The following is a 26,433-nucleotide window of genomic DNA, read 5'->3' as shown; positions in this document are numbered from 1 at the left end:
GGGTATGGCTCTGTTACAAGAGCTTTCTCAGCAGCACAACCAATATTGGTACAAGAGAAAGAACAGCCATTTGTTTTACTATTTAAAGGAAATGAGGGAGGAACAAAGAAAAAAAATTAAAAAAACTCAAACACAAAACAAACTGAAGAGCAGGGTGCTTTTAAAACACCTGCCTCTCACCTCTGCTAAAAAGGGCATGTAACTGAATTAGGGAGGGCCTGGATCGTGCAGTCAGGAGTCTTTCCACATCATGGGCATCGTGCTGCCGAGGGCGTGCTCACGAGATGTCCTCTAATTCAGTTAGAAGTGCTCTTCCAGGAACCATGTCGTTATAGAGGTGGAAGTCCTGGGAGCTGAGTGGGTGCAGTAATACAGGGCGGCCACCGCACTCTTTCCTTCTCCCTGCTAAAAATGTCTGTGGAATGAGCCGTGTCCTGGTGTGGCTCTGCTCCTGCCATCTGGGACAGCGGCCTCCAAAGGGCTTCTGTCCTGTCCTGGTGCCCCAGCTCCTGGCAGGATGCAGTGGGAAGGGCTCTGCAGAGTTGGATCAAGTCTCCTCTATCCTGCTGCACCTCTCTTCTCTTCAGGACCATCTTCCCCAACACTGGAGGCCTTCTGATCTTTCCATCTTGGACGTTAAATTTTTAGCATGGATGGATCTGCTTTGGTCCATAGGTGGTGTGTTGCCTCTGCCTGGCTCTAAACAAGGAGAGCATCTGGTTGTGGTGGTTGGGATGTCTGCCTTACAGGGCTGTAATTTGATGGGAATAGAGACAGGCACAGGATGAAAATCAGCTCAGTGTTTGGGCTCTCAGTTGGCACCTCTTAATTGTGCTGTTAATTTTTTGGGGGGATTTTTTGTGTGAGCTGTGATCTGGACAGTCTGCTGAGCTACCCCTGCTGTTTGGTAAATTCTCTTTTAAAGAGAAGCATGTTTGACACTGGAATGTTTGACAGCTTCCAAAATTCCTCCTGCACAGTGATCCTTCCTGCAAAGGGGCAGCATTGCAGGACGGGCAGTGACTCCAAGGGAGCTGCCTTCATTCCCTTGGGAGACCTTCCTCGGAGCGTGCTCTCTGCACTGTGATGTTGCTGTGTCCAGAAAACATCTGGGCCTTTTTGTTGTAATCGTGTTTGTACATTCAGACCAATTTTGATGGTTATGAAGGTTCAAAAAAATCCCAGAGATCTTAATAAGCTAATTCAGTAACTGTTTGTGGCTTTTGTTGTTCCTCTTTGTTGTGAGGACAGACCTGGTTCATGCTGATGAGTGCTGCATGAAAATTATATTATTAGTAATTACTGGTAATTTCTTGTCTGGAAGCTTCAGGTTTGTGGGAGCACTTAAATCCATTTGCTTCCGTATTCCCTCTGGCTTTGCTGTGGCGTCTCTCGGCACCGGGTACCTCAAGTTCCCTTTTCTTCATGGCAACTTCTCACGCTGGTTCTGTGTGGAAGAGGCACTTCTCCCTCTGTCCTGGTGTGTTTTTTCTGCCCCATCAGTGCATCACCAACCCATAGAGGCCTCCCTGAAGCAAAGGGAGCAGCACCAGCCGTGGATCATTAGGGATGTCGGTGCAGGGCGATGCACCCTCAGGGGTGAGGGGAAGGCAGAGGACCAGCGAGTGCTTCCCATTTTCCCCTCCCCCAAAGAGAAATTGTAATTTACTTTTTATTTTAAATGTGCTGTGGTAATGCAGTGGTTCTTGTCAGCTGGCAAAGCTAAGGATTAGTCATAGAGGCTTGTTTTGTTTTCTTCTAGGGAAGCTGGCAGAGAGGTAAAAAGAAAAAAGTGTACCCTCAAATAAAAAATCCCTGGAAAAAAACAGCCCTAAACTGACAGCTTTTCAAAGAGAATGACAGTATTGCTGTATTTGCTCTTCATGGGGAGCATCACTTGGCTCAAATCCCTCTTTTAGATTTAGATTAGGGATATTTCTGATTTTTGAGCTGTGCAGGGAAACATGCAATGGAGGTAATCTCACCTGGCATAGCTGAGGAAATGGGAATAAATGGGAGTACTGATTAGTTGTTCAGTTTGAGAGTTATTTTTTCCCTATACCAAATACTGAGTTTTTTTCTTCAAAGATCATCATTGGAATAGAAACATTTTTATCACCCTCTCAGGCTGAGATTAATAGAGGGGGACTCCTTAAAAGCTGTATCTTCTGTTTTGATTTGGTTTCCAACATCCTAATTACTTCTACTTCCAACCATGCTGCTGGATCTGCTTTCCTTTCATCTTCCTGCCTCTGATTGGAAGTAGCCTTAGACCAGAAAAGAAAGAAATCTTTGCTGTAGGTGAGATAAGCAGCATTTGTGGAGGAGGAGTGCCGGTGACTGGCACCTTTCACAGGACCTGGAGCCTGGGAACACTTGGGATTGCTTGGGAACGCAGCTGAAGGTGGGCAGGCACAGGGTCACCTTCTCAGCCAGCTCTGGAAAAGGGTGGTGGCTTGAAATTTGCCTGGGAATAAACAGTAAGTAAACCCTGGGATGTGTTGGTGAGGCAGTTCCTGCAGAGGTTCCAAGCTCTTGTGAAAGGTGCAGGCAGGAAAAGCAGAGGGGTTTGTTCCTTTTTTAAAAATCTTTTTCTTTTCCTAAGCTGTAGTAAATTTATCTAATTTTTTTTGTTGTTGTTGGTTTAATGTAGAATCCTAATGACCAGATATTCTTGATAAATTTTGAGTTCCTCACTGGGTGGAGATGCTGGAAGGGTGGGAGCTCTGTGGAACAAGCCTGTGGCTCCTGCGTCCAGGGAATAAGGTGGCAGCAACTTCGATTCCATGTGTCAGCATCTGTTAATGAGTTGTTGTTTAGGAAGATCAGTAAAGCTTAAGAGCAAATAACTTGTTCCCTAAGCAGTGGGCTCACAGGCCAGGTTGAGTTTATATTTGTAGCTTTGTTTTGCATTTTGTTTTTACTGGATAAAGAAACACTTATGCTCCTCTGGTGCTCTGCAAACTCAACTGCTGGGATGCCCTTCAGTGCCTCTGGATTGGGAGAGGGAGGAATGTTTGTTATTCAGTGGGATGGCAGTGCCTGTCTGTTTTCAGACTCTCAGATGGTGTGTAAAACCTTCAAACACCAAAATATTGGTAGGGTGATGCTAAACTTTCTTCTTGTCCAGATAAGCAATGGGAGGTTTGCTCTGTTTTGTAAAATAAGAATTTCTCACTGGTTACTTCATGGAAATGCTGACAGGTTTTTTTATGAATTGATTCTCTCTCTGCCCCCTCCTCCCCCCCACCCCCTTTTGCAAGAGATATTTAGCAGCACATGGAAAATGTGACTGACCCTTAAAGGTCAGATTCTAGCCTACCACTCTGCTTTTCTTATCCTGCTTGTCTCAGAGAACACAACTCATTTGCTCTACCTCCTGTCCAGATTTGCTTTTTTTTTGTGTATATCTAATTTTTTTCCATGTGTGAATTTTAAATAGAATTTCTATAAAATATGGTGGCAGTAGAGCTGTTTTCAAAATGTAATTTACTGTGTTTTGTGATTTCTGCTGATCTTTTTTTAGTTTCTTGCTCCTGATGCAATTGATTGGAGCACAGAAGTTTTTATGCAGCTGAAGGGAAAGGTTGTGCTATTACAGATTGTATTTTTTTTGAAGACTCTTTTACAATAATAAACATATACAGTTACCAGAACTCATTATTGAGTAGCTGTAAAACCACTAACAGGATAAACCATTTAATGTATTGACTTGTTAGTGTCTTTAGATCTGTTTTTGATGGTGTAGTAGGTGGAGTTTATATTTAGAAACTAATTCCAGAAAAAAAACATCCATCAGACTAAAGTATTTTTCAAGACCTGAAAAACAATCATGTGAGTTTTTTTTCCCCTAAGCAGAAAGTCATGTGCTCCTCATGAAAGATGCTGCTGGTGGTTTTCCAAAGGTAAAAACAAGGAAGTTGGGCTCGTAACATCCCAGCTGGAACAGGGGAGTGAGAAGCACGGGTTACATTCCTGCTCCTGTAGCTCCCCATTTAATGACTGCTGGGATGGAGACTTGGATGAGCTGAACAGAGGGAACAGCAGAGGTGCAGTGGTGTGTAATTTCCATGTGATTTAAGTGTGCCTGGAGCAGGGGGTGTTGATTTGAGCAGTGTCTCAGCACCGCAGGCACCGGCAGCTGCGTGTCCTGGTGTGCAGGTGCATGGAGACGATGCTTGTCCCGGGAATTTCTGCACAGTCCCGGTGACAGTCACACTAAAATGTGTTGTTCTTTGAGCTAATGAGCCTGAACCAAACATCTCTGACCTTTTGAAGAGTGTTCATGTCCAGATTCGCTTCCAAACCTCCTGGATTTTGGCTTGGCCCTCCTGGAAGGGCTCTGTGGTGTGCAGTCAGTGGAGCTCAGCACCAGGCAGGCTGTGGATGTTATTCCTCTGTCTGGCAGGGGTTTGGGGGTGGATCAGGCATCTCACTGAATGATTCAGTTTGTACCAACCAACCTCCTTCCGTGCATGTTTGCATCTCTCCGGGTAGAGCTGTCCTGCTCCTGCCAGGCACTGGAATATCACTAGTTTTCCAGAGCAAGAGCAGAGCATCCCAAGTGATTTAAAAGTCATTGCTTAGCATTCTTGGCTTTTTTTTTATTCATCTCTTTTCCTTTCTTTGATGTCACACAAAAACACTTGTCTGGGAGGATGTAATGGAACATTTAACTCTTTTTGTGTGTGTGTGTGTGTGTGTGTGTGTGCTAGGAGCACAGCTCAGAGCTGAATTTGTGTGCTTTTGGTAGTAATGTAGTTTTCTTGTTGAGTGTTTTTTCTCCACAGGAAGGTTTGTTTAACTGAAAGAATAAATTGCTTTTCTTGCACATTCCAATATTTATTTGCTTAATTGATCCTGGTAATGAGGAAAATGTATGTTCTGAAAGGCTTTACCCACTCAAAGGAAAAGTTGCATAGTGTTTAGTGACAGAAACCATCAGAACACCCCTGTAAGTAAACAGAGAAGAAAGTTACTTGTAATGTCCAACAGCTTTGTCTTCTGAAATATCACCACTGGGAATGTGTGGTTATTCCCATCAGGCAGCCTGAGGGATCTGGGGAAAAAAGCTTTATTGGTGTCAGTTTGGTGTTACTTGTGTTACCTCTGAGCTGCTGGAGAACTGGGAAGGAACTTCTTCCACAAGTAGATTTTTTCCAGCAGTTACTCATTTCACCATTTGTGTTTTATCTTGTCAGCTTTTTGAGGCTTTCGCTTTCCCACTGTGGTTTCTATGGGAATGTCATGAGTTTGGTGGTGTGTGTGACCCTCCTGACTGCAGCACAGTCACTCTCTGGATTGCTTAACTTGTGCTAATCTTGTGCCTCAGGACAGGGCAGAGGGTGTTTGACATGAACTGGGGTGCCAGTTACAGGAATGGCAACCAGAGATGACTTCTCCATCCTCTGAAGGTGAGAAGATTGAGCCAAAAAGCTGCAGAAATTGGTGTTTCCAGACAGGCTTGAGGATGGACCTTACCATCCCCAGTCCCTTGGGATGTGGTGCAAGATGGGAGCAGTCCCAGGGGTGGGAAAGTTGGTTTGGGGACTGAAGGAGTAGAGGGGCTTCTGTGACTGACCCCGGGAAGGGCATTATTGAGTGAACGTTTGTCTACCACCTTTTTCAGAAGAATTCGTACTAAAGTGCTAAAACATCAGAGGGAACTGGGAGTGTTCCTGGCCCTGCTCACAGAGCTCCATGCATTTAAAAATAAAAACTGCTGACATTTCTTTCAGCTGTCCTTAGTGTGAATCAGAGCACTCTGGTTTCCAGTGTTTCTCAACACTGACGACACCAGGCTGGGCAGCAGAGGTATTTTAGCCCTGCATACAGGATTAGTGGTGTCTTAGGGGGGAAAAGAGGCACCTTGTGTTCCAGCAGACAGCAGTTTACCATTCACAGAAAAATATTGTCTAGCTGGTGGTTCTGTGTTGAACAAGGCTTTTGAGCTGGAAATACTGTCAATCACCTTCACAGCTGAGGAGCTGTAAGAGGGTTGTGCTTGCTGTTACCATAACTTTGTGTTCATCTGCTCTACTGGCTCAGGGAGCTTCTTCCAAAGACTGTCCAGTGTAGGTGGTGGGAGTGTCTTTGGGTGTAAGAACTGAATTCTAAAAGTGTAAAGGAATCTAGTTACCTAATCCTCTTCCACTTTCAGAACTTAAGTGATAACTTAGGCTTTGGTCCTAGGGCACCCCAAACCCTAAAATAGGGGCTGAGGTAGGATTTTGGAGACAGTTGCCTTTGGTGTAAATACCACTTTTCAGTTCACTCTGTTCTTTCATGTGGGACTTTTAAAACCTCCTTATGCTCCATACCTTTCTTCCTGGAGCTCCCATTGCCCTTGGTCTGGCAGCATTTCAGAAGTAAGAGATGTTGGGCCACTTGAGGTGAAAGATGCTACAGGAACACAGTAAATCATCTGCTTTGTCCTTGGCCTGGGATCTCCCCTTGTGCTGCCCCCAGCACGTGTTGGTTTGGGTGAAGAGAGTGGAAGAGCCTCTCCCAGGAGGGTTTTTGTAGCCAATCCCAAAAATGCTTTTGGAGAACATGGCTGGAGGTGTGGATAAAGCTGTAGGTATTAATGCAGGCTTTTACCACATCCTCTTAGCAAACCATTTTCTCCAGTAAATGTGACAAGATAACCCAGGGCTTCCAGAGAAGTTTGCCTCTGAATCCCAGAGGAGCTCAGTACTGGGAAGTGTTTGGGAGGCTGACAGAGCTGTTTTGAAAATCTTGGGGGTGATTGCCAGGGAGAGGAATATGAGAAAATGACTTCCTTCTCCTTCAGATATGGCCAATTTGTAACTGCTTGGCTAATCTGATTATCACCTCTTGCCTGGGATGATGGATGGGACAGAACCTGTTAGGTGGGTCCTTTTGTGCTAAAGGAGCACATGACCTTATTTTGAGAGAGTAAACTTTTGCAGGAATAATCACTGTAAGGAGGAAAATGCAGCTTTCTCTACTTTCCCCCATGACAGGCTTCAAAAATTCAGTCATTATTCTGTAACATGGTGTAGTTACAGTCCTGCCTGTCTGTGGAAGTGGAAAATATTTCCAGCTCAAAATAAACTCCACAAAGAAAATAGCTTCCATGTGATTCCCTGTTCAGAGGAAAGCTGCTGGACATTAGTCCTAAATAAAGATTTCAGCCAACTTTGGTGTTTTGAAGAGCAGTAGTGAGTGGTTGTCCTAAATTTGACCTCTGGCTTAACAAGTTCACTCCTCTGCATCACTCCTTGCATTCACCAAGTCAACAGAGCGAGTTTCACATTGACTTCTCAGTGTTACTGGTGCTTTGGGAGTGGCTTCAGTGGTGTAAAATGCAAGGAAAGCTTTCCAAAATGTAATTACTGAGCCATCATTTTCAAAGCTTGCCATTGTCCTTTTGTCCTCTTTATCATCGCTGGGAAAAAATGCATTAACCTGTGCTTGAGAAGGCAACAAACGCTTTTCTTGGTTTTGATACTGTTTGTTTTGTCAGTGGGAGATGCTTCTGATGTATTTAGCAGTAAATCATCCTCCAAGCCGAGGCTCTGAACAGCCCTTGCTCTTGTTCTGTCTGCTGATGGGGCTGTCTGGATCTTGTTGCTGAATCTGCAGAAGAGAATGGCCAATTTCCATAGACTTTTCTAATTTTAGTGATCAGCAGGGATCGACTGCATCTCTCATTTCTGCTGCAGTTTTAGAAGTAGCAATTCTGCTTAGTTTGGAACTTGGAAGTTTTCTCTCCCTTTAGCTAATTATGGCTATTACACTCTTATTGCCATTATTGTCACTCAGGGTATTTTTGAAAATTAAGGGTGAAAAGTGACTGAATAACAATGAAACTCATCAACGAGGCTCCCTGAGCTTGTTGTGAGTCACCCTTGCTGATTCTGGTGACAAAAATAAGTTTTCTATTACAACTGTTGACTGCTGCAAACCCTGCAGTTACTCATCGAGCTGGAGCTGGTTTATGTTCTGGCTCGTGCCTTGGGAAGAGCCACTGCCACCAGCACGTGGCTTTGATCTTTATCAATTTTATTAAAAATGCTGAAGCTGAGTACTGCAGTCCTGAGGAAGGAGGGACAGCTAGTCTTGGCAAAAGCTTGTGTTTTCCTGGGAGAACAGAGAGGATTAAGCCCTGGATTTACATAATTGATGCCTTTTCTTTTTGAAAAAAAAGCTCAACACAGAAATTGCACACCTGAACGACTGAGACAAACTTCTAGAAGTGGTCTGTGTAATGAAAAAAAAATGCAGGTCATCACTAAAAGTCGGGATTGTTAGTGCTGCCATTGTTTATGCTTTGCATTTCTCCCTTGTAATTATCGTGACTGGTATTTTTAGGGCAGCTTTGCAGCTTGTCTATTTTCTCCCAACTTGGCTAAAAATGTTGGTCTCACGTGACATGATAAATATTCTCCTGGAAACCAATCCTGAACTTCCCCTTCTGCTGATGCCTGGATTCATTCCCCAAGGTTGCAGCATCAGGAGCTGGAGGAAAGGTGTCTCTTCCTCTTGAAGGCTGTGCATGTGGCTGTTACTGTCTTAGGAGGAGCTTGAATGGTCCTTGCAGATCAATGTTAGACTGGAATGTTTTTGCTGTAGGTTTTCGGTGGTGTTAGCCTTAGTTGTAACCTCTTTCAGCTTCTATTATCTTTTAAGATGGACTTCCTAGAACTCTGATTCTGCAGTGAAATCCATGCAGATTCAATGTGAGATGAGCTCTGAGGTTGCAGCAATGAGGCAAACATGGAGCTGCCTTTCTGCTTTCATGGGGTGCCTTCTTCACTCAGTAGTGTTCAAACTTCCCTCTTGGAGTCAGAGGGCTCTACTTGTTTTATTTATCTACTTATTTTAGGGTTACCCTTTCGGGAGTTTCAGCATCTCTCCTCTGTGTTCATAAGATCTGATGTACATTTTCTCGGAGGTGTTGAGGGTTGCACATTGCTGGTTCCCAGCCCCAGGACCTGTCCCTGCTGTCCTGCCCAAGCTCCCACCTGCTCCTGGTCAGGTCTGTGGAGCCTCAGCACAGGTTGAACATCTCCATCCAGAACAACGTGTCTACCTGTGTCTTACATGTGTGATGACAAAGCTTAAACTGAAAACTCAAGATTGTACTGGGAACCAGTACTGGAAATTGCTTTATATCATCTTTTCAACAACACCCTGCACTTCCAGGTGGGCCAGGTAGTCCTTGGAGTGATATCCAGGTGCTGCTTGGTAGTCCTGGGGTAGAAAAAAGGCACAATTTGGGGCTGCTCCAGACAAGGTACAGCTCATGGATGCTTGTTTGGGCCTTGTGTTTGGGCAGCCTTGCTCAAGTAGATCCCAGGGTTTCCTACCTGGCTCCTGGCAGCAGTTGGCTGAATGTGCTGTCACAGCTGGAATTGCTGGGAATGCTGCATCAAAATACCAAGGCCCTATTTGTGTTATTGATTTCTGGACTTTGCTGTCAGTCAGGATTTTTGCTTACTGACAGAAGCAAAATAAAAGCAAATCTGTTGAAGGGCAGAAATTGAAGTTTTAGGCTAATGAAGCTGTATTGTGTCTGACAAATGGGTGGCTAATCTGCTGGAAAAGGGGGAGGGTTGATTTTTAATGAGAAGTTATTACATATTGAATAGCTGTTAAATTGCTGTTTTAATAAAATGGACAATCCTCCTCTAGCTTGTCTCCTCAAAGTCTTCTTTTAATTGAGAACCCCCTCTAATACATTCTTTTAGAAATTAATTAACATTTTCAAAAACACTTCTTAGACTGTAGTGACCTGGTTCAGAATTAATTGGGGTTATGTCATGACTGCTTCCTATGTACTTTAGCAGCAATTTATGGGCTCAGTGGATAGCACTAACTTCATATAGAAGGGCTTAATACTTCTAAGAACAAGTCTAATTGGCTGATTTTTTTTTTCTTTTTTTTTTTTTTTTTTGTCCTCGTGCTTTGAATTGGCAGCAAATAGAAGAATAGAAATGAGATGAGAAAACAGGCTCTGGTGCCTGCAGAGTGAGAACTTGGATATTATTTTCGGTTCAGCTACTGATTGTTTTGACTTTGAGCCAGAATTTGCAGGGAATTTTGGACTAAACTATCCAAACTTTGCTGTCCCTCAGACACTTGCTTTGCTTGTAGACTGCAGGTAACTTTTATTGCCCAGACTAATTCTCCTTTTCTTCATGCCATGTTGTGATCAAGTTGAAATGTTGGAGCCCTTTGGCTCCTCTGTCTGCAAGGCACTGTTGGATTTTGTGGACATGCCAAAACCTCCAGCTTTTGGTGGTTTTCACTTTCCACCTGCCATTTGCAGAGGCTTTGAGAGCAGCATCTCCTCTGGTGGTCAGGCAGGTCTGGTGCTGTGGGTCAGGGCCATCAGACACGTGTCCTTGTGGCCGTCTAAGAAAGTCCCGGTCCTGAATCAGGTCACTGTTTACAAAGCAGATTTATGTCAGATATAAATACAGCTGTAATGCCCTTTAACAAAGGGCATGTGGGGCTGTGCAGAGCTCCTGGCACCCAGCAGCTGACAGGGAGAGCTGGATCAGTGGCCATGGAGGAATTCCCAAGGTGTGAAACAACTGGCCAGGCCATAACGAGAACTGGAAAGCCAGGCCAGGGAACTGCTCCACTCAGTCCCTGAAATCTGAACTGATGGAGTTTGACACTCTCTGCTCTGGGCTTTGCTCCCTCAGCTGGTGCCAGGCTGGAACAAGGTTTCCATCCTATGGTGCATTGAATGAAATAAAAATGTGGTGCCACAACCCTTTGTGAACTTTCTTTTTAAACAGTTTCTTATAAGGGACACTTCAAAAAAGAACACCCTCAAAACAATTCGGGTATTTGTTGGGGAATGGAGGAAAAAAGTTTATTTGAACAGGCCTCAGAGCGTCAGGAAACAGATTTTGTTTCTTTTGTTTTGATTTACATTAAATTGCTTTCTTTTGACCCATATGTGCAGAATGACATGGCGTGTGTTTCACGACACCCTTATTTACTTGTAAAGTTGAATTTGTAGTTGGAGAAGGCAGTTGAAATCTGATTTAATTTGAGGAATAAAACCACGAGTCCTCAAGGAAGATGAGAAATCTGCCCTTGGGAAAGCTCTCTGCTTGCCTTGTTGGGCTGAAACCACAATATGTACTCTGGCTGTTAAATGGTTTGTTACATCCAGAAATTTTCTGTAGAAAAGAGAATTGTTTCCTGGAGAGGAGTCTGAGTGAAGCCAAATCATGGCTCTCTGAAACCAGTGGCAGTGGGAGAGGCTGTGGGAGGGGTTCTGGAGCAAAATGGATCAGAATAAAAGGCCAAAGGTTCTGTTTCACTTTTGTCTTGTGAATTTGACAGCTGAAAAGTGAGTTTGGTTTAAGATTCCCAAGATATTAATGCAAATATTGGGTTCAGAGCACAATGTAATTACAGCTAAGAATGTTATCCCCAGCAAGGATTATTTCCATGAGATTTGGAGGATACCGTTGTGAGGGTTTGAGCATCTTTTGATCTTGAGTAATTTCTTGTCAGCTGTAGAAACAGAAGATCTGTAGCCCTTCTAGAAGAGGGAGGGGTGAATGTTTGGTTGTAGCCATGGAGTGTCTTGAAGCCACGCATGGTGACAGTTCTGCCAGCCAGTCTTTATTCAATTTACTGCATCAATCAAACCTGGATCTACCCAGACTTCAAAAAAACAGAAAAGTTCTTGAAGCTTCCAGGTGCTTTCCAGCAGGAAAAGGGTTTGTCTGTGAGCAACAGGAGGTGGGGTGGGATTTGTGCAGAGAACCTCTGGGCTCTCGGAGAAATTCGGTATTTTCGGGAGTTATTTTATTTTCTGCAGAAATTACTGATAGCCTGAAAGGTAGTTGGTAAGAGGAAAAAAGAAATTTCACATCTTTTTCTTGCAGAATGGGGCTAGTTAGTTATCAGGGCAACTGAATTTACTTGAGCTACTCCACTCCTTCCTCTATTTGCAAAAAAAAGTATTTAGTGGCAAAAGTTGGGCTTAGAACCTCTTGAATCTGCTCTGTCACTGATTCTCTCTTGGATGTTGGACCAGATAATTTTTTTCTCTGTATCTTAATTTCCCCCAAATGAGGGATAATGATGGTTGTCCCTGAGGCCGGGGCAGAGCTTTAGTGCATCTCTCAAGCACTGGGAGCTGCTGCAAGGAGTGCCCAGCCAGGCTCTCCTGCTCCTGGGTTTCTGTGCTTGCTCAGGCTGGGTGACTCAGATAGTGCTGCTTCCTCTTTTCTTGCCAGTACCTGCATTTCTCTCTTAGGCTCTGCTCCTGTCCTTGGCTTGTGGCGAATTCATCATTTATTCCTACTTTTTTTGGAGCCTGCCCTGGTGGGAGTTGTGTTTGTTCAGCTGGGGGTGTCCAGGCTGGCTGGGGGAGTTCGTGTTCCTTCCAAGGTGCCATTTCCTTTCCCCGTTCTATCACATCTTTGTTTCACACTGAGTCTGCAAAATGTTGGAAATAATTAAATTGCACGTCAAGAAAACCAAACAAATGCAAGAGGGCACAGCTGGCCCCGAGTTTAATCTAGAGAAGGGTTTAGAAATATTATGTAGAAACACGCCACACTTTGTGTTCAGGAAAGCTTGAACAGAAGTTAAATATCCAGAGGGGCAGGAGGTTCCCTCTGGGAGTGACAGTGGCACTGTGGGCTCTGTAATCAGCCTCCTCCAGCCTGTCTCAGCACCCAGGTGTTTTATTAGGATTGACTTCGCTCCAGGTGTCCTCTGCCTTGAGGTCCCTGAGGTTTCTTCTCTGATTTGTGGGAATTCCAAAGATGGATGGCTGGGGTGGTACAGAAGGTGGTTGGTACATTCTGAGAAGGAATCGAAGAGGTGATTAAAAAAGAAAAAAAGTAGCAAGAAGCTGAAACCAAGTGTGTGTGCTTGGGTTTTTTTGTAGCACTTTAAATGCTTTGCAGGTATCTGTTGTGGATGCTTTGAAAACTTCATTCCCGGGGTTTTTGCATTGAAGGTATAGATATAATTTGACTCTTCTTTTTGCTTCCAATACCATGTGGCAGGGCATCCTATATTTTGTCTTTTATGACTCCAGCCTGTGTCTAGCTGTTCACTTTGCCTCCTGCACTGTGTGTGTGTGTAACAGACTGTCCACTCCCATTTCTTTGCCATGAAAACTTGGTTATTTAAAAGAAAAAACAAAGGCACCAATAAATAGTGAGTTTTTTCCAAGTCTCTAGCTAAACTAATAAATCAAGGTTTTATGGGATTTGGGGGGTGACAGTGGGCGCTTTGATGTCTCAGGCAGATTTCCATTTGATTCCACTCTCATCTTAAGGGTTTGATTTTCTTCAAGGGAGAACTGTCTCTTGTGGTGGCTGCTTTTCCTCTGCTTATGCTTGTGGAAAGTGAGAGTAGTCTGATGGATTCATCCGTGTGCCTTTCTCAAACTTCCCAAGTCTTTGATTCAGTTTCCAGCTTCAGTTGTACTTTAAGTGATCACAGTGTGTCCTTTGGGTGGGGGGGAGTGAGGAGTGAATGTGTTGGGGCTTCCCAGAGGAGGTGAGAATTGGGGATGTGGGTAACATTGGTAGTATCCCTGGGAGTCTCTCATTGCCTGAGGTGGCCATTGCACCTGGTTTGGCAGCATGTGCAAAGGTCCTGAGTGTTGAGGATGTGCAGCTGTGACTCCAGTGCTGCAGCAGCAGCACCAGCTCCCCAGGGAGGAGCCTGGAGCTGGGAGTGTCCAAGTGACTTGAAACAAAAACTTTACCCTTCTTTAGACTTCTTAAAAAGGCACTTCTTAAAAATTGCACAGCAATTTGTTACCCAGACTAAGGAAGAAACAGAACTGATCTGGCATGTCATTCACTTTGGCCTCCTCTGCCTTGGCTGGCTCAGCTGAAAACACCCTGGAACCCTCTAAATGATGTAGGTGGTATTTAGAGGCTGGATGCTCCATGTTGTGGTTAACATAAAGGATAATTTGCAAAAACTGTAATATCTGATGGTTTAAAAACGCACCATCGCTCTGTATGTGGGATGTGAAATGGCAGAGGGGAAGAAATAACCCCAGCCCAAAATGTGCTGAATAATGAACAGAAAGTGGTTATTGATTAGCTGTGCACTTTTATTACCCTGCTGCAGTCGGAGAGCGGTGAGCGATTCTTTTTTCTTTATTAAAAAAGAAACAAAACTTTCAAAGGAGCTTATGAAATATTTACTGTAATTATTTCCAAGATCAAAACTCCAAAGCCACAGAAACCTTGTTAATCTGTTGGTGTTATGGATGAAAGACGCAACAGAGACATTAAACATTTACTGCTCTTGTGCAAAATGGCCTCTCAATTGCACCATTTTTCATGGCCCTCACTGCCGTGTCTGTCTCGCTTCCCATGTAAGAATTTTAGGTGTCATTCCAAGTTTCTTCTGATGGAGTAGGACTTATTTTCTCCATCCCTACTTTGCCCTTAGGCAAGGCAAATCTCAGCCTAATGAAACCAGTGTGAAGTATTATGGTGCTATGACACTGCCTTTGCAATCACAGTGTTTTCCTTGGTGAAATTGTCTTTCTTAAAGCAGCTTCGAATGCTCGTTTCCTTTTCCACATGGTATTTGCAGAAGCGAGGTAATCAAATGTTATTTCTGCCAGGACTGTAACTACTGAAAAAGTGGAGTAGCTGTTGATGTCCTTTTCAGTTTGAGTAGGGAGTTACTGAGGAAGCAATCCAGGGTCTGTCCAATCTCGACTCAAATCCTAAAATTGCATTTTTGTGGCTCAAAAGCAAGTTTAGTGGATCTGTGAGTATTTGGAGATAAAAATTCAAATTAACCTCAAGAAATAGTCTGAAATGGGCTGTAAGTTGGAAAAGATGAGTGTAAAGGGCCATGATTAAGCTATAAAATGGGGAATGAGTTGAGTGGTTGCCATTCTGTGGGAGGTGAGATTACAGCTGCAATGGGTTTAGGACTGAGTGGCCCCAACTGCCTTCTGCTGTTGGCAAATATCGTGCAGAGGGGTGTGAACAGGAGTCAGAGGAAAGACTTGAAGTTATCCTGCTCATTGCTCAGGAATGCTGTGGCTCACACCAGTCTTACACATGTGGATTGAAGGGAGGAGGGTTGTAGACAGACAGGGAAAAGAGGCATCACATGTGTCTTTGAACATGAAAACGAGGAACTGGGGAAGAACATAGTTAATGAACCATTTACTGGCTCTCCTGAGCTCAGCACAAGGGAGGGGCTTGAACTGTAGTGAGGATAACTGAGGTTAGACAGCAAAAGCCTTTTATGTCTGTAAACAATCCGGAGACATTCCTTGTTTCTGCAGCTTGAAGTGGTTTTCTTCATTCATAATGTTTTCTTTTTTAAAAGATAGATAGTCCTGTTTCCTGATGATTTTTAGCTGTAAGGCCATTTGTCTTATGGGTCTGGGCAGGATTTGTGCTCTGCTGGGTACCTGGGGACCCTTTGGGTGAGCTGGTCACCAGCTCAATTTCTTATTTTCATGCTTAGTGACTGGCAAGATGAAGGAGTGGGAGTTTTCATGACTTTCTGCTCTTGCCATTGTAATAAAAAAGTGTAATTTCCAGTGCAGCAGCTCACAGAGAGAAAGAAAGAACAGAGGCGGTCTAGACATGGACATTAAGAGCCTGATTGGATTTGTTGTTGGCATTTTACTACTTGATAGAAGTGAAGCCTTGCCCAACCTGTGGGAACTGCACCAAGCTCCCTTCTGCTCCCTCTCTTCTGAGTTCCATCAGGAAGAGGGATTGTAGCACCCAGAGCTGTGAAGTGTAAATGCAGTAACCTCCCAGGGAGGCTACCTTGGAAATAAGATGTGTTTATTTTGTTTTTTAAATTTGGCCAGCCTCCCACCTCCCTGCTCCTGCGTGACAGTGGCCTTTCAGCTAAAGGACGTGTCACCAGCAAAAGGAAAATCCTGACCATGCTCTTGCCTGTGGCATTGCATAGATTTTTCTTTACAGTAATTTAATGAGCTGCCAGCAATTTTCAGTCTGTTTTCAGCCAACACGCTGCACTCACCACATTCAGTGCTGCTTTTATTTTTGTTTCCCTGTGCGTATATATATATATATGCTTATATATATTTGTCTATATATATACATTACACATCTATATTTATATGTGTGTGTGTAATTGTTGCTTGTCTTCAGGGTGTGATGCTGAGAGACTTGGACTAAGAGCAACCCCTTTAAAAGCACAGCTGCTTTAGCTCTTCTGGCTCTGCAGTGAGGCCACGGGACTTTGGGGTTTATGGCTGCTCTCTTCATGCAGACAACTTGAAAATGTTTAACCTTTCATGTCAGGTGCTTTTTAATATTCATCTTTATCCCCAGTACAGCAAAAGGATTAAAGGCTGGTTTGTCTTTCCCTCCGAACTCATCTGTGACTTGAGTGTGCTTATTAGTTCTTTTAATGGCTTCTTTATTAGTTCATTACTGTGTAACCTCCAGGCATGGCAGGACTTGAAATGTTAATTTTCCAGCCAAAGTTCAGCTGATGGACTTCACCTGATCCCCTTGGTGTGTGCGTGGAAAGGGCTTGGCTGGCTTTGCACAGCATCACTTACAACGCAGAAGGCAGGCAGTCAAGTTTTCCTCTCCGAGTTAAAGGAGTAAGAACAATGGAAAGTACAAAGAAACAGTTACAGTATCCTAGAATATTTAAGGAGAGAAGGTGGTGGGTGTGTGCACGCTTTACTGTGGTGTTACTTCCCCCCCTCCCCTCTCCCTCAGGTTGCTTCGAGCCACTGTTTGGCTGCCCAGTGAACTATAACAAGATTTAATAGCTCCAGTGTCGCTGTATTGCATTTGGACTGCTTCCATCCTTCACTTGGAATAAATGTCTGCTTTACAATGAGCTCTTAAATTCTATAAGTGACGTCAAATTGTATCTAATAATGGAAAAAAGACCGAATACTGTAAATGTGACTTGTTCGCCCTGTCTCACCAAGCAGTATTTATCCTCAGCCCCTCGCAGTGCCTTTGAGAGCTTTGGAGCTTGCCCTGAGCTTTACACCTGAGGAGGGCTGATTTCCACATATGTTGTGCTTTTCTCTTCCCTTTTCCCTGGCTGTGTGACAGTGGCCAGCCCATGGAAGCAGGCACGGGGAGCTCCCCAGCTCCAGCTGCTGTGGCGCTGGGAGGACTGTTGGGGTTTTGTGATGTGGGCACATGTTCATTAGCTGCTGATTCACTGTCAGATGGGATCTAAGCTCAGTCATGAAACTCAGCTGTGTAAGCATCTGCATGAAAATGTCTCTCTGAAGGAGCTGTGGCAGATGAGATGTGTGATTAGGATCTACGACTGCACTGAACGTCACTTACTGACACAGTGGCCTTGGAGCTGTGAGCGTGTGAACTGTGCACTTTTAAGGAGATTTAACTTTTGATCTATTTTTTTTTCCCAAGGCCTGATGAGTTTTTAAATCTGCTTAGCTGTCAGTTAGTAGGTATGACCCACACTATGAAAACTAAGAACAGCTAATTCCAAAAAGCTCTTCTGTCTCATCAGTTTATCGCACGTGCTTGTGTGTGTGAGACAGTTTTGAGTGTAGTGATGAGTGTCATGGCAAATAACGATGGCCACAAAGCTACTAAATAGAAATGTTGGGGCTTTTTAACCTTTCAATGTAAACATGGCTTAAAACAACCCCACTGGAGAGATCACTTTGGCAGGGCTGGGAGAAGAGGGGAGAGAAGGGGATGGTAAAATACGAGCACTTGCTATGCATCTTGGAAAACCCTCATAAACTGTGTTTTCTCTTTGGTGGTCATTCGTGAGGGATTCATGGAGGCAGTTGTGGTCCGTTTGTGATACTGTGCAATCTGTAGTTCCTCTGTGTCCTGTGGTCCTTCCCAATGAGATGGCAGCGGGACACGGGCAGGACAGTTATGGGTCCATGTGACGGATCACAGGCTGCGTGTGGTGGAGTAAGGGCTGAGCAGGGTTTGACAGCCATGTTCTGTAGATACTGATGAAAGACTCCTGAGAGGCAGGGATGCTGTGGACACGCGGGATACGAGTGGCAGATAAAGGAAATGGTCTTTGCAGCAGAGCTACTGTGGGTAGATAAAGCTGAGCCAAACTGCTCTGGGCCAGGAGCGAAACTGCCGCATTAATCACGGTGTGAGAGGTGAGGCTGCTGTTAAAAACTGCTGACTTGGGCCCCAGAAATCTGTTTCACATTTATGCTGCTGCCTCTAAAGGCATAAATAAATGCAAATGCAGTATGGATGCAGTGCTTCCAGTCGTAGGAGGGCACTGCATCCTCCTCCAGGGAACTCTGCAGGAGAGGGAAGGTGGCTGGGTTTCTAAGCCTTGTGTTGCTTCCCAAAGTCCAAGTGTTTGATACACTTGGGACCAAGAGCTAACATCTCTTTGATATCCCTTTCTTAAAGGAGGCATCTTCTTGGGGGATAAAGGTGATGTTGAGAACCTAAGGAAGGTCTTTAGGGAGGTAGGTGAGGTCTCCAGGTAATGCCTTTGCTCATCCTTTTGCCACTAAGTGTTTGGCTTGGTTTTCTTATGGTTGGTTGTTAATTATCTTTCGTTTCTCAGTTATGGGACAGTATTACCAGGAAAATTGTTCAATAGCTGAGTCAAGGGTATTGAGCTCAGGAGTTCATTCTTTCATCTGGGAGATTTTTCTCAACTTCTGCAGGCAGTGTGTGATCAGAACCTGAGGTTGGTACCTGCCTCTGCTCCTGGCTGCTGTGTGACCCTCCATAATGGGTTTTAATTTAACTTTATAATAGTGTAAAATGAACCTCCTGCATGAGACTGGAAGAAGCTCATTATAGTTGCTCTCTGCGTTTCAGGCTTTTTCCTCTCTGTAGAAAATGGGCTATGACAGCCATGGCATGGGGGGGTTCCTGCTCCTCACTGCAGCCCTGAAAAGCCTGTGCTCAGCAAGCTGAGCACTGAAAATGTGAGCTGGTCAAAAATTAGTCATTGAGGTGACAGTTAGGAGAGCTGTAACAGCCCTTTTGTAGCCTGAACCCACACTAGGAGTGGTTCTCCTGCCCTGGAGCTGGGATTTCTGCTGTCATACTCAGTTTCCATCCCCTCAGGGCCAGCCTGGGAAGCCTGGCTGGGGTTTGGCCTCCAGCACTCCAGGAGCACAGTTTAACCACTGATTCTTACTCCTTAATTACAAGCTGTCAGTTGTCATCAGTCCTCTGCTCCCTCCTTTAGTACCAGGGAGGCTGCCCTGATGCTCCCAAAGTGAACACCAAGTTCATGGGCTAAATTGAGAGATTCTGCTGGGTCTCTTGATCTGTTCAGCTTCTGCAGATCCTGATAGTCCTCCCCTGCTTTTAAACCAAGGGCCCTTTTTCAGGAAGTTTGTTGTTGAGAGGTAAACTGTTAAAATTGGCAGTAAATGCAGTAGGCTGTGCTGAGCCTTCAGACAGCCTGGAGCAATGGCTCCGAGGTGGACCTGACTCATCGCAGCAGGATATTGACTCTGCAGCCTAATTATGATGCTTTGAGAACCTGATTTTAAAATAATTGAGGTATAAAATTATGTGCCTGGTTCTCACAGTTACTACAGCTCTGGGTATAAATTGAATAACAGGCTGTACAAATGTGCCACTTGGCTATAGCAGGAATAGCAGCCAGTCTGGAAATGTCCTGCGTCACCGCTGTTTTCCTCTTGCTGGGAAGCTGCCTGCAGGCTGAGGTTTGCAAACAGCCTCTGGATGCCACTGGTCCCAGTTGTTTGGCAAACCCATGGAAAGTCCTGCAGCTGGGCAGCCAAAATGCAGTGGTGAAACACTGGCTGCTTGCTAATCCCAGCACGTGGGGCATCTCCAACACCTCTGGCTGCTCGGAGCAATGTCCTGGCTGTGGGGAAGTGCCAGGGACACAGCTGGTGTTTTGACACCCGTCTTCCCAAGCTGTGGTGGCTCCCTGACTTCCATAAGGGCTTTCTCTTTTCTCTGTCATGTCTGCAGACAAACTTATGTGTTTTGTTTGGCCTTGGTGAACTTTGGTTGTGTGTGAAGTCCCAAGAGTTTGGAAGGAGGCTGCTGCCCTCAGGGTGATTTTGTCACTTCTGTCCCACTTGGAATGGTGTTCCCCCAGGCTGAACCTGGTGATAACCTGTGTTTGTCTTTCCTGGTTTGCCACCGGGACTCCACTGCTCTTGGAAGGGTTAGGATGTATTATTTTCAGTTCAAAGGCAGCCCAAACTGCAAACTTACTTTGAATTTTTTTTTTTTCACCAGTCTAACTAAAAGCCAGACAAGTCAGGTTTGTTCTCTGTGCTTCCCTTAGAGTCAGGCTGCTGCTCCCAGGCTTTCCTTGCTGGCCCTCTTGATTTGAGATTGAGATTTTGTCCTTGCTCAGTGTGTTTCCAGAGTTGTTTTCCACCCAGCTTCAGGGGGACTGGTTGAAGCCACTGGAGTGGGCGGCTGCTGGAGGAGGTTTTTGGGAGCATGATCTTTCTAATGGGCACATCATCAGGACCTACTGCTGCTCAGAGACCTGGGGGCTGAGCCCAAACTCTACTTTTAATCATCAACCACAGGGAATAAACCTGCAGGGGAAGATCCCAGCAAATCCTCAGCTCCTGTAAAAGCTGAGCAGGAGCCACTGCTGTGACCAGACACGCTGGGCACTGTGAGGCTGCTGCTGTGCCTGCTTGGGGCCAAAATGTTGGGCTTTTTAGTCTGTAATAAAATAAACCTTCTGTTTCTCAGCCATCTGAATTATTACCTGACTGGCACTTCATTATAAACACAATTTTTCCATCTTGATACTGGTTTCCTGCCATTTTATTGCTTTTTAGGTTCTATTTTTTGTTTTATTCATCTCTTCCAATCGATAGAAATATCCTGGTTTTAGCAAGCAGCAGAGGCAGATGTGACTGATGTCCTGATGGTGGAGCAGAATCACTCTCAGAGCATTTGGGGAACAGAGGGAGAAGCTTTTAAATCTAATTTTCAAAGATCTCTAAAGCATAACAAACTACTCCAGACGTGTAGCTGAGTCTCCCAGTGCCATTAGCTCAAAAAGTTGGGATTCTTTTGTTGTCCCATTGCAGATCTGGTGCTTTATATCCCTCCTCTGGTGGTAACTGTTGTTCTTTGCCATGACACTAATTAAAACCCACTTAATGAGATTATCTCCACCTGTTCTGGAGGATTAGTTTGATGGAGGAAATCCTGCACGTGCGTGTGGATGCACATAGGCACAGCAATGTTGGGAAGCACAGTCTTCCCAGAATTATTCTCTTCAGGATTCACCATGGCAAGGAGTTTTTTGTGCCCCCCTCCACATGCGCAAATTGCTCTGACAGCACTGAAATGCAACAGAGAATAGAATTTGAGAATAAATTGTTTAGATGACGCAGCACCAGAAGAGTCAGTCCGGGATGGATTTGCTTTAGTGCCAAATTAGAACTGTGGCAATCAAAGGGAAGCGAGCTGGGAGCACCGTGGCACAGCCCTGGGTCAGGAAAGCCTTGGCTGGGATGCTGTGGGCAGTGTCCCCACGTGTCCCCACCAGGGAGATGTTGCAGTAAACCTGGGTTACAAACACTGGGGTTTGTCCCCAGTTGCCCTGTGACCATGGGCATGTGTTTTAACCTCTCTAAACCTCGTAAAAGGTTGGTGAAGTGTTGTGCAAACACTGACTGGCACTAAGGGCTGTTGATATTGGTGTGGTTTCCTGGTTCCCACATCACAGTTTAATCCACTGGATCAATTGGTTGGGTTTATTCTGTTGGGTTTTTTCACCAGCTGTAGAGTTTGGGGCTGGTTTTTCTTCAGGAGCTCTATCTGAAGACTTCCACTAAGCAGGCACAGCGGAAAGGTGGATTTTGGTGATGAGAAGGAACCAAGCAAATGCTTTGTGTGCTGTGAGTGGTCACCAGATCCTGCTGAGGCTGACTGGGCCTGATAACAGACACTTTTTGCTTCTGGTGTCCTCTTTTCCTCACCAGTCATCCTTTCCACACCCCCCCCCCCCCAGTTTCTTACATGATGTTATTGTCTTTATCCACAGCCCATAGAGAGTCTTGAAAATATTTGAAAATATCCTGCTTTGCTCTGTGGTGTAGTAAATGCTGTATTCCCTGAATTGTTCAGCAATAATTTTGTTAAATTGCCTCGAGGTGGGGTGTGATGGGATTATTTTGTGTTGCAGTTTGACTGTATTCTCATGCAGTGGGAATGTAAAAATGAGCCTGGCGTTGACACCAGCGGCAGGAGGATCTTGCCTGGGTTTAGAGGTGCAAGAGAAGGGATCCTACCAAGACAGTAATTCAGAGTAAAGCAGGGAAGAAAAGTACATTTCTGATGTCTTTATTGTTAGAATCCAAATGACTTCCTTCGTTATAGTGCTACTGAGGGCTGAGCAAGTCTAATTATTGCCTTTTCTTGCTGCTAAATGAATCTAGAGGATAAAACCTGATGCCTTTGAGTGGATGCATCTCTGGTGTGTTGCTGACACTGGAGAGAGACTTTGTTGTCTGGCAGCAGAAGGTCTGGCTATTCATTTGGAGCTTTTGTCACATCTCTTCCGTGGAGATGCTGCTGCATATGAAAGTCTGAGTGATGCAGTGGCAAAGGTCAGGAGGGTAATAGCTTTGATGGTATCCCCTGAAGCAAATCAAAATTCTTCTCAAAGATTCTGTTTAATTTGATACCAAGGGTCCAGTAGCACTCCAGGGATTCTTCTCTCTGCTAGTAAGCTCAGAGCTATTACAAAAATTAATGTTTGTCTGTTGTTTTGGTTTTTTGTTTTTTGTTTTTTTTTTTTTTTTCTAAGAGGATATTCTGCACTAAGAATGGAAAATAAACACTTCTCTCCTTTTATATCCCCTTTCTCTGTTTCAGGGATCCTCGATGCATTTCCTTGCCATTATTTAGGGAGCCTTTACTAAAAGCTTCTGGATTGTGTTTCTGAGCGGGCAAAAGATTTTTGTATCCAAAATGCTCATAAAGGAATATCGGATCCCTCTTCCCATGAGTGTGGAGGAATATCGGATCGCCCAGCTGTACATGATACAGGTCAGTGACATTTGGGGCCATGCAGGGGAGTGGAGGCTGGAATGGGGACACGTGTGGAATGGGGGAGTCTTGCTGGAGAATTCCTTATTTTAAATTTGAGGTTTGCTGTGTGCTTGCAAAGGAGAAGTAGGGAAAGTCACGAACTTCAGTTTATGACTTGCTTCCTCTTAAATTAGAGAACCTTTGTTTGACCGACCTGTGGAAGCAGCCACGGCTTCCCAGGTGGGCTGTGGTTACTGGTCTTGCCAATTCCAGCTGCAAACCGAAGGATTGTGTTCTTTTCTTGGGAAGGAACAGTCTAATATAGATTTGGGAGAGTAAACCAAAGGCTTAATTTTGAATGTAGTGTGGGAAAAATCTAGATGTAATATTTCTGTGCTTACATACCACCGTGAAACAGATACTAATCAGTTTAGGCATAAAATGTAGATTATTTTTAACAGGCTTCTGAATACTGATGGGAATTTTTGTTGAGTTCCCTCTCTTCAATAAAGCAGTTAATTAAAATGTTGGGGTTTTGTAACTGAAATCCTCTGTGCCCATATTCTCCCAGTGTTTGAAATCCAACCAGGAGCAGTTTTAAAAGGAAATGAATCTGAAGTGCTATTTCATTGTCCCACACTTTAAATAAAATTTAATTCTGCTCATCCAGCAAAGAACACATCTAATATTGAGTTTGCAGGAGAACTCTACTTGTCAATGCAATGCTAAAAAAAATCTGCTTTGGCTTTAAAACCTGAAATGAGTTAAGGAAAAAAGTAGACCCCAAAGCAAAAGCACAACTCCCCCATTTCTCTCTCAGCCATCCAACTGTGTTCCTTAAGAATTCATGCACTTGGACTTGACTGTTACAACGATGCGTGTTGTGTGTTTTCTGGTAATAATGGTCAAATTCCTTTTTCTGACACAAATATTTTGTCTTTGTGTGTTTAACCTAAATGTTTAATGTTGGCATAAGCAAGTAAACACTTTTCTTAGGTGGCTGCATTTTTCTGTACCTCTTCCTGATGCTGTAGCTGCTTTGAATATCGTTGTAATTAATTTGTTAACAACTTTGTCTTCCTAATCTGGCTCTGCTGCTTTGAATGCAGAGCTGGTGGATGGCAGCAGAGTATTGGCTGTGCAGAACTTGTCAGGAGCAGTGGAGCGAGGGGAAAGGGATTTGATTAGGGAGGAGCCGCCCACCTGATTTAACAGAGGATGAATCCTTAACTGGGGAGTGTCTCTGGGGCCTCCTGGGATGTGGAGGACTTGGTCAGGGTGATGAATTTGCTTTTTGATTTCAGGAGTTAAATTGCTTATTTTTATTTCATTACAGCAGAACACTGGGTTCTGCTCTGTTACTTGACAGTGATTTTGGCCATATCTGAATGTCAAAAGGACATGATAAGCCATTAAGGTTTCATGCAAGGGGAAGTTCACCAGCCCAGGAAACCACTTGAGAAACTACAGCTCCAAATTGCCATCCGGCCCTGCTCTGATTTTCTACTGCATTGATAAGCAGCAAAATAAGGTTTGGTTTTAGATCAGGTGCAACAGCTGGTGCAAGTCAGGTCTCTGATCTCCTCCCACTTACCTGGAGCAGGGAGCTGAGCTGGAAACAGTGCCTGGAGCCCAAGGTACAGTGGAGCTGGAGAAGTGCATGACAAGCAAGTGACTTTACTGTGTTACTCGTACAAGTAGTACAAGAGGAAAAGTTAGCTGTGCTTTTCCTGGAGAATACTAATTTCAATTCAGATTTGAAAGAAACAAAAAGCAATAACAAAACCAGAAAGTCCACTTAAGGTAGAGTTTGGAGTTTGGTAGCAATTTGCTTCAGTTGTTCCTGAAATTGGTGGAAAGATTCCTGCTGGTTTCAATCGGAGCTTTTCCTAGACCAGGATGTTGAATGTCCTTTTTCTTCAGTGTGATTTAAAAGTGGAGGGTTTGTCTCTGAGACAGGCACTGGGGAGGGAGCAGTGGGGAGCGTGGCTTCCTCTTCAGAGAATGAGAAAGTGCTTCGTGTCTGTCTTTTTATTTTCCCTCTGAAACGCCAGAAGGGGCCACAGGAGAAGGAAGGTCTGCTTGTTGAACCCCCTTAGAGGAACAAGCTGAAATATCAGTATAAAACAGCAGTGAAGAGGCATTTCTTAGAAATCTTTGGCTGAAATATAGAACAGAATGATTTAAGGTATTTCCTGGGGAGAGGAGCAATTCCTAAAAGCAAAAGGTTCATTTCAAAGACGTTTGTTGTGTGCAGTATGGGGATGTTATTGCTGGAGACACCAGGCAGCCAGGTCCTGGAAGAAGCACTTCTCCAGCAGTGTAAAAGATGCCACAGTTATTCCTCAAGGGTTTTGGGGAGCCTCAAGCACATACTTGAGGTTGATCACTTGTTTAACTTTGAGCTCATGAGTAAAATTCCTACTAAACTCCAAACCACTTGGTATAAAACTCCCTAGTTTTTTTGGTCCAGGTATAAATTTTCCCAGATTTCAGCATTGTCCAATTGGAAGTTTTCCAAAAGGCCTTTTTCACCTGAGCCCTTTTGGTGGAAGTGGTGCCTCAAAGCCATGTGGGCAGGGATGTTGACACTCAAGCTGTGCTCACTTTTCAAAGGCATTTTCATGGAGGGTTTTGCTTTGCAGTAGAAGGGTCCATCATCTCCTTTCATGAGAGAACAGTCCCTCCTTCTTCTTAGAAGTCTTAACAAAAATTTCCACCAGATTTGATGTAAGCAGCATCATGCCCAAGTAGCAAAGGATCCTTGCATTAAATGGGAACAGGCTGTACTCATATTTGCTGTGTTTACTGGATGGGAGAACTAAAATTGTGTGGTGGATAACCCGGCATCTCTCTCGGTTCTCTGCGCCACTGGGCAGGCGAGACGTGCAATAAATCATCGTGTGTGTGCCCATGTTGCTCTGTAATTCCTCTTATACCTCAATTCTCCAGGCTGGTGTATAAAGCTGTGAAAACTGAGGTGAGTGGCTTGCTCTTTTACTTTTTAATTTGATTTTTTTTTTTAAATTTGAGGCGAGAGAGCAAAAAGTCTCATAAGTTGCTTTCTGCTGGCTTCTGAAATATTATCTACAGTCAGTGGTTTCAGTACTTTAAGCAGCACTTAAATTCTTCCCTAAATAAATTAATTTTACATTACAGCAAGGGCTTAATGTACCCTTGACTTGCTTGAAGCCTAGCAGATCTGAACTGAATTGTTTTTCTCTATTAAATTTTAGACTCTCAATATCCATATTTTCATGGGAAACCTCTCACACAGCATTGTCAGCATCTCCAGGTTGGGAGCCCTTGCTGTGTTGGCTGCAGAGCAGTTGGGTTTTAGCTTTTCCATAGGCACAAGGGCCTTCTTGCATCATTGCTGCATTTTTGTCTCTTTTGATGTCCAAATTAAAACATACTTATTTTTATATCTGAGCTCAAAACCAGTGATCTTCCTTCC

The 26,433-nt window shown here is 44.2% G+C and overlaps 1 protein-coding gene across 13 annotated transcripts in view; it reads left to right on the top strand.

Moving 5' to 3' along the window:
* The window catches only part of PITPNM2 (phosphatidylinositol transfer protein membrane associated 2), a 128,687-nt gene that overhangs the window by 41,309 nt on the left and 60,945 nt on the right, over positions 1 to 26,433 (top strand). For 12 of the 13 annotated variants that reach the window (XM_064675125.1, XM_064675128.1, XM_064675127.1 and 9 more), the window contains one exon: positions 22,821 to 22,994. In XM_064675125.1, coding sequence (XP_064531195.1) covers positions 22,917 to 22,994 — 78 coding nt within the window. In that variant the 5' untranslated portion in view covers positions 22,821 to 22,916. Of the gene's footprint in view, positions 1 to 2,463; positions 2,481 to 22,820; positions 22,995 to 26,433 lie in introns of those variants that run through there. The other variant, XM_064675126.1, reaches the window with a different exon arrangement.

The sequence above is a fragment of the Pseudopipra pipra genome, chromosome 18 (genome assembly GCF_036250125.1).
Source record: "Pseudopipra pipra isolate bDixPip1 chromosome 18, bDixPip1.hap1, whole genome shotgun sequence".
Classification (NCBI taxonomy): Eukaryota; Metazoa; Chordata; class Aves; order Passeriformes; family Pipridae; genus Pseudopipra; species Pseudopipra pipra.
Note: the sequence above shows the minus strand (reverse complement) of the source record. Positions and strands in the feature narration are given on the sequence as shown.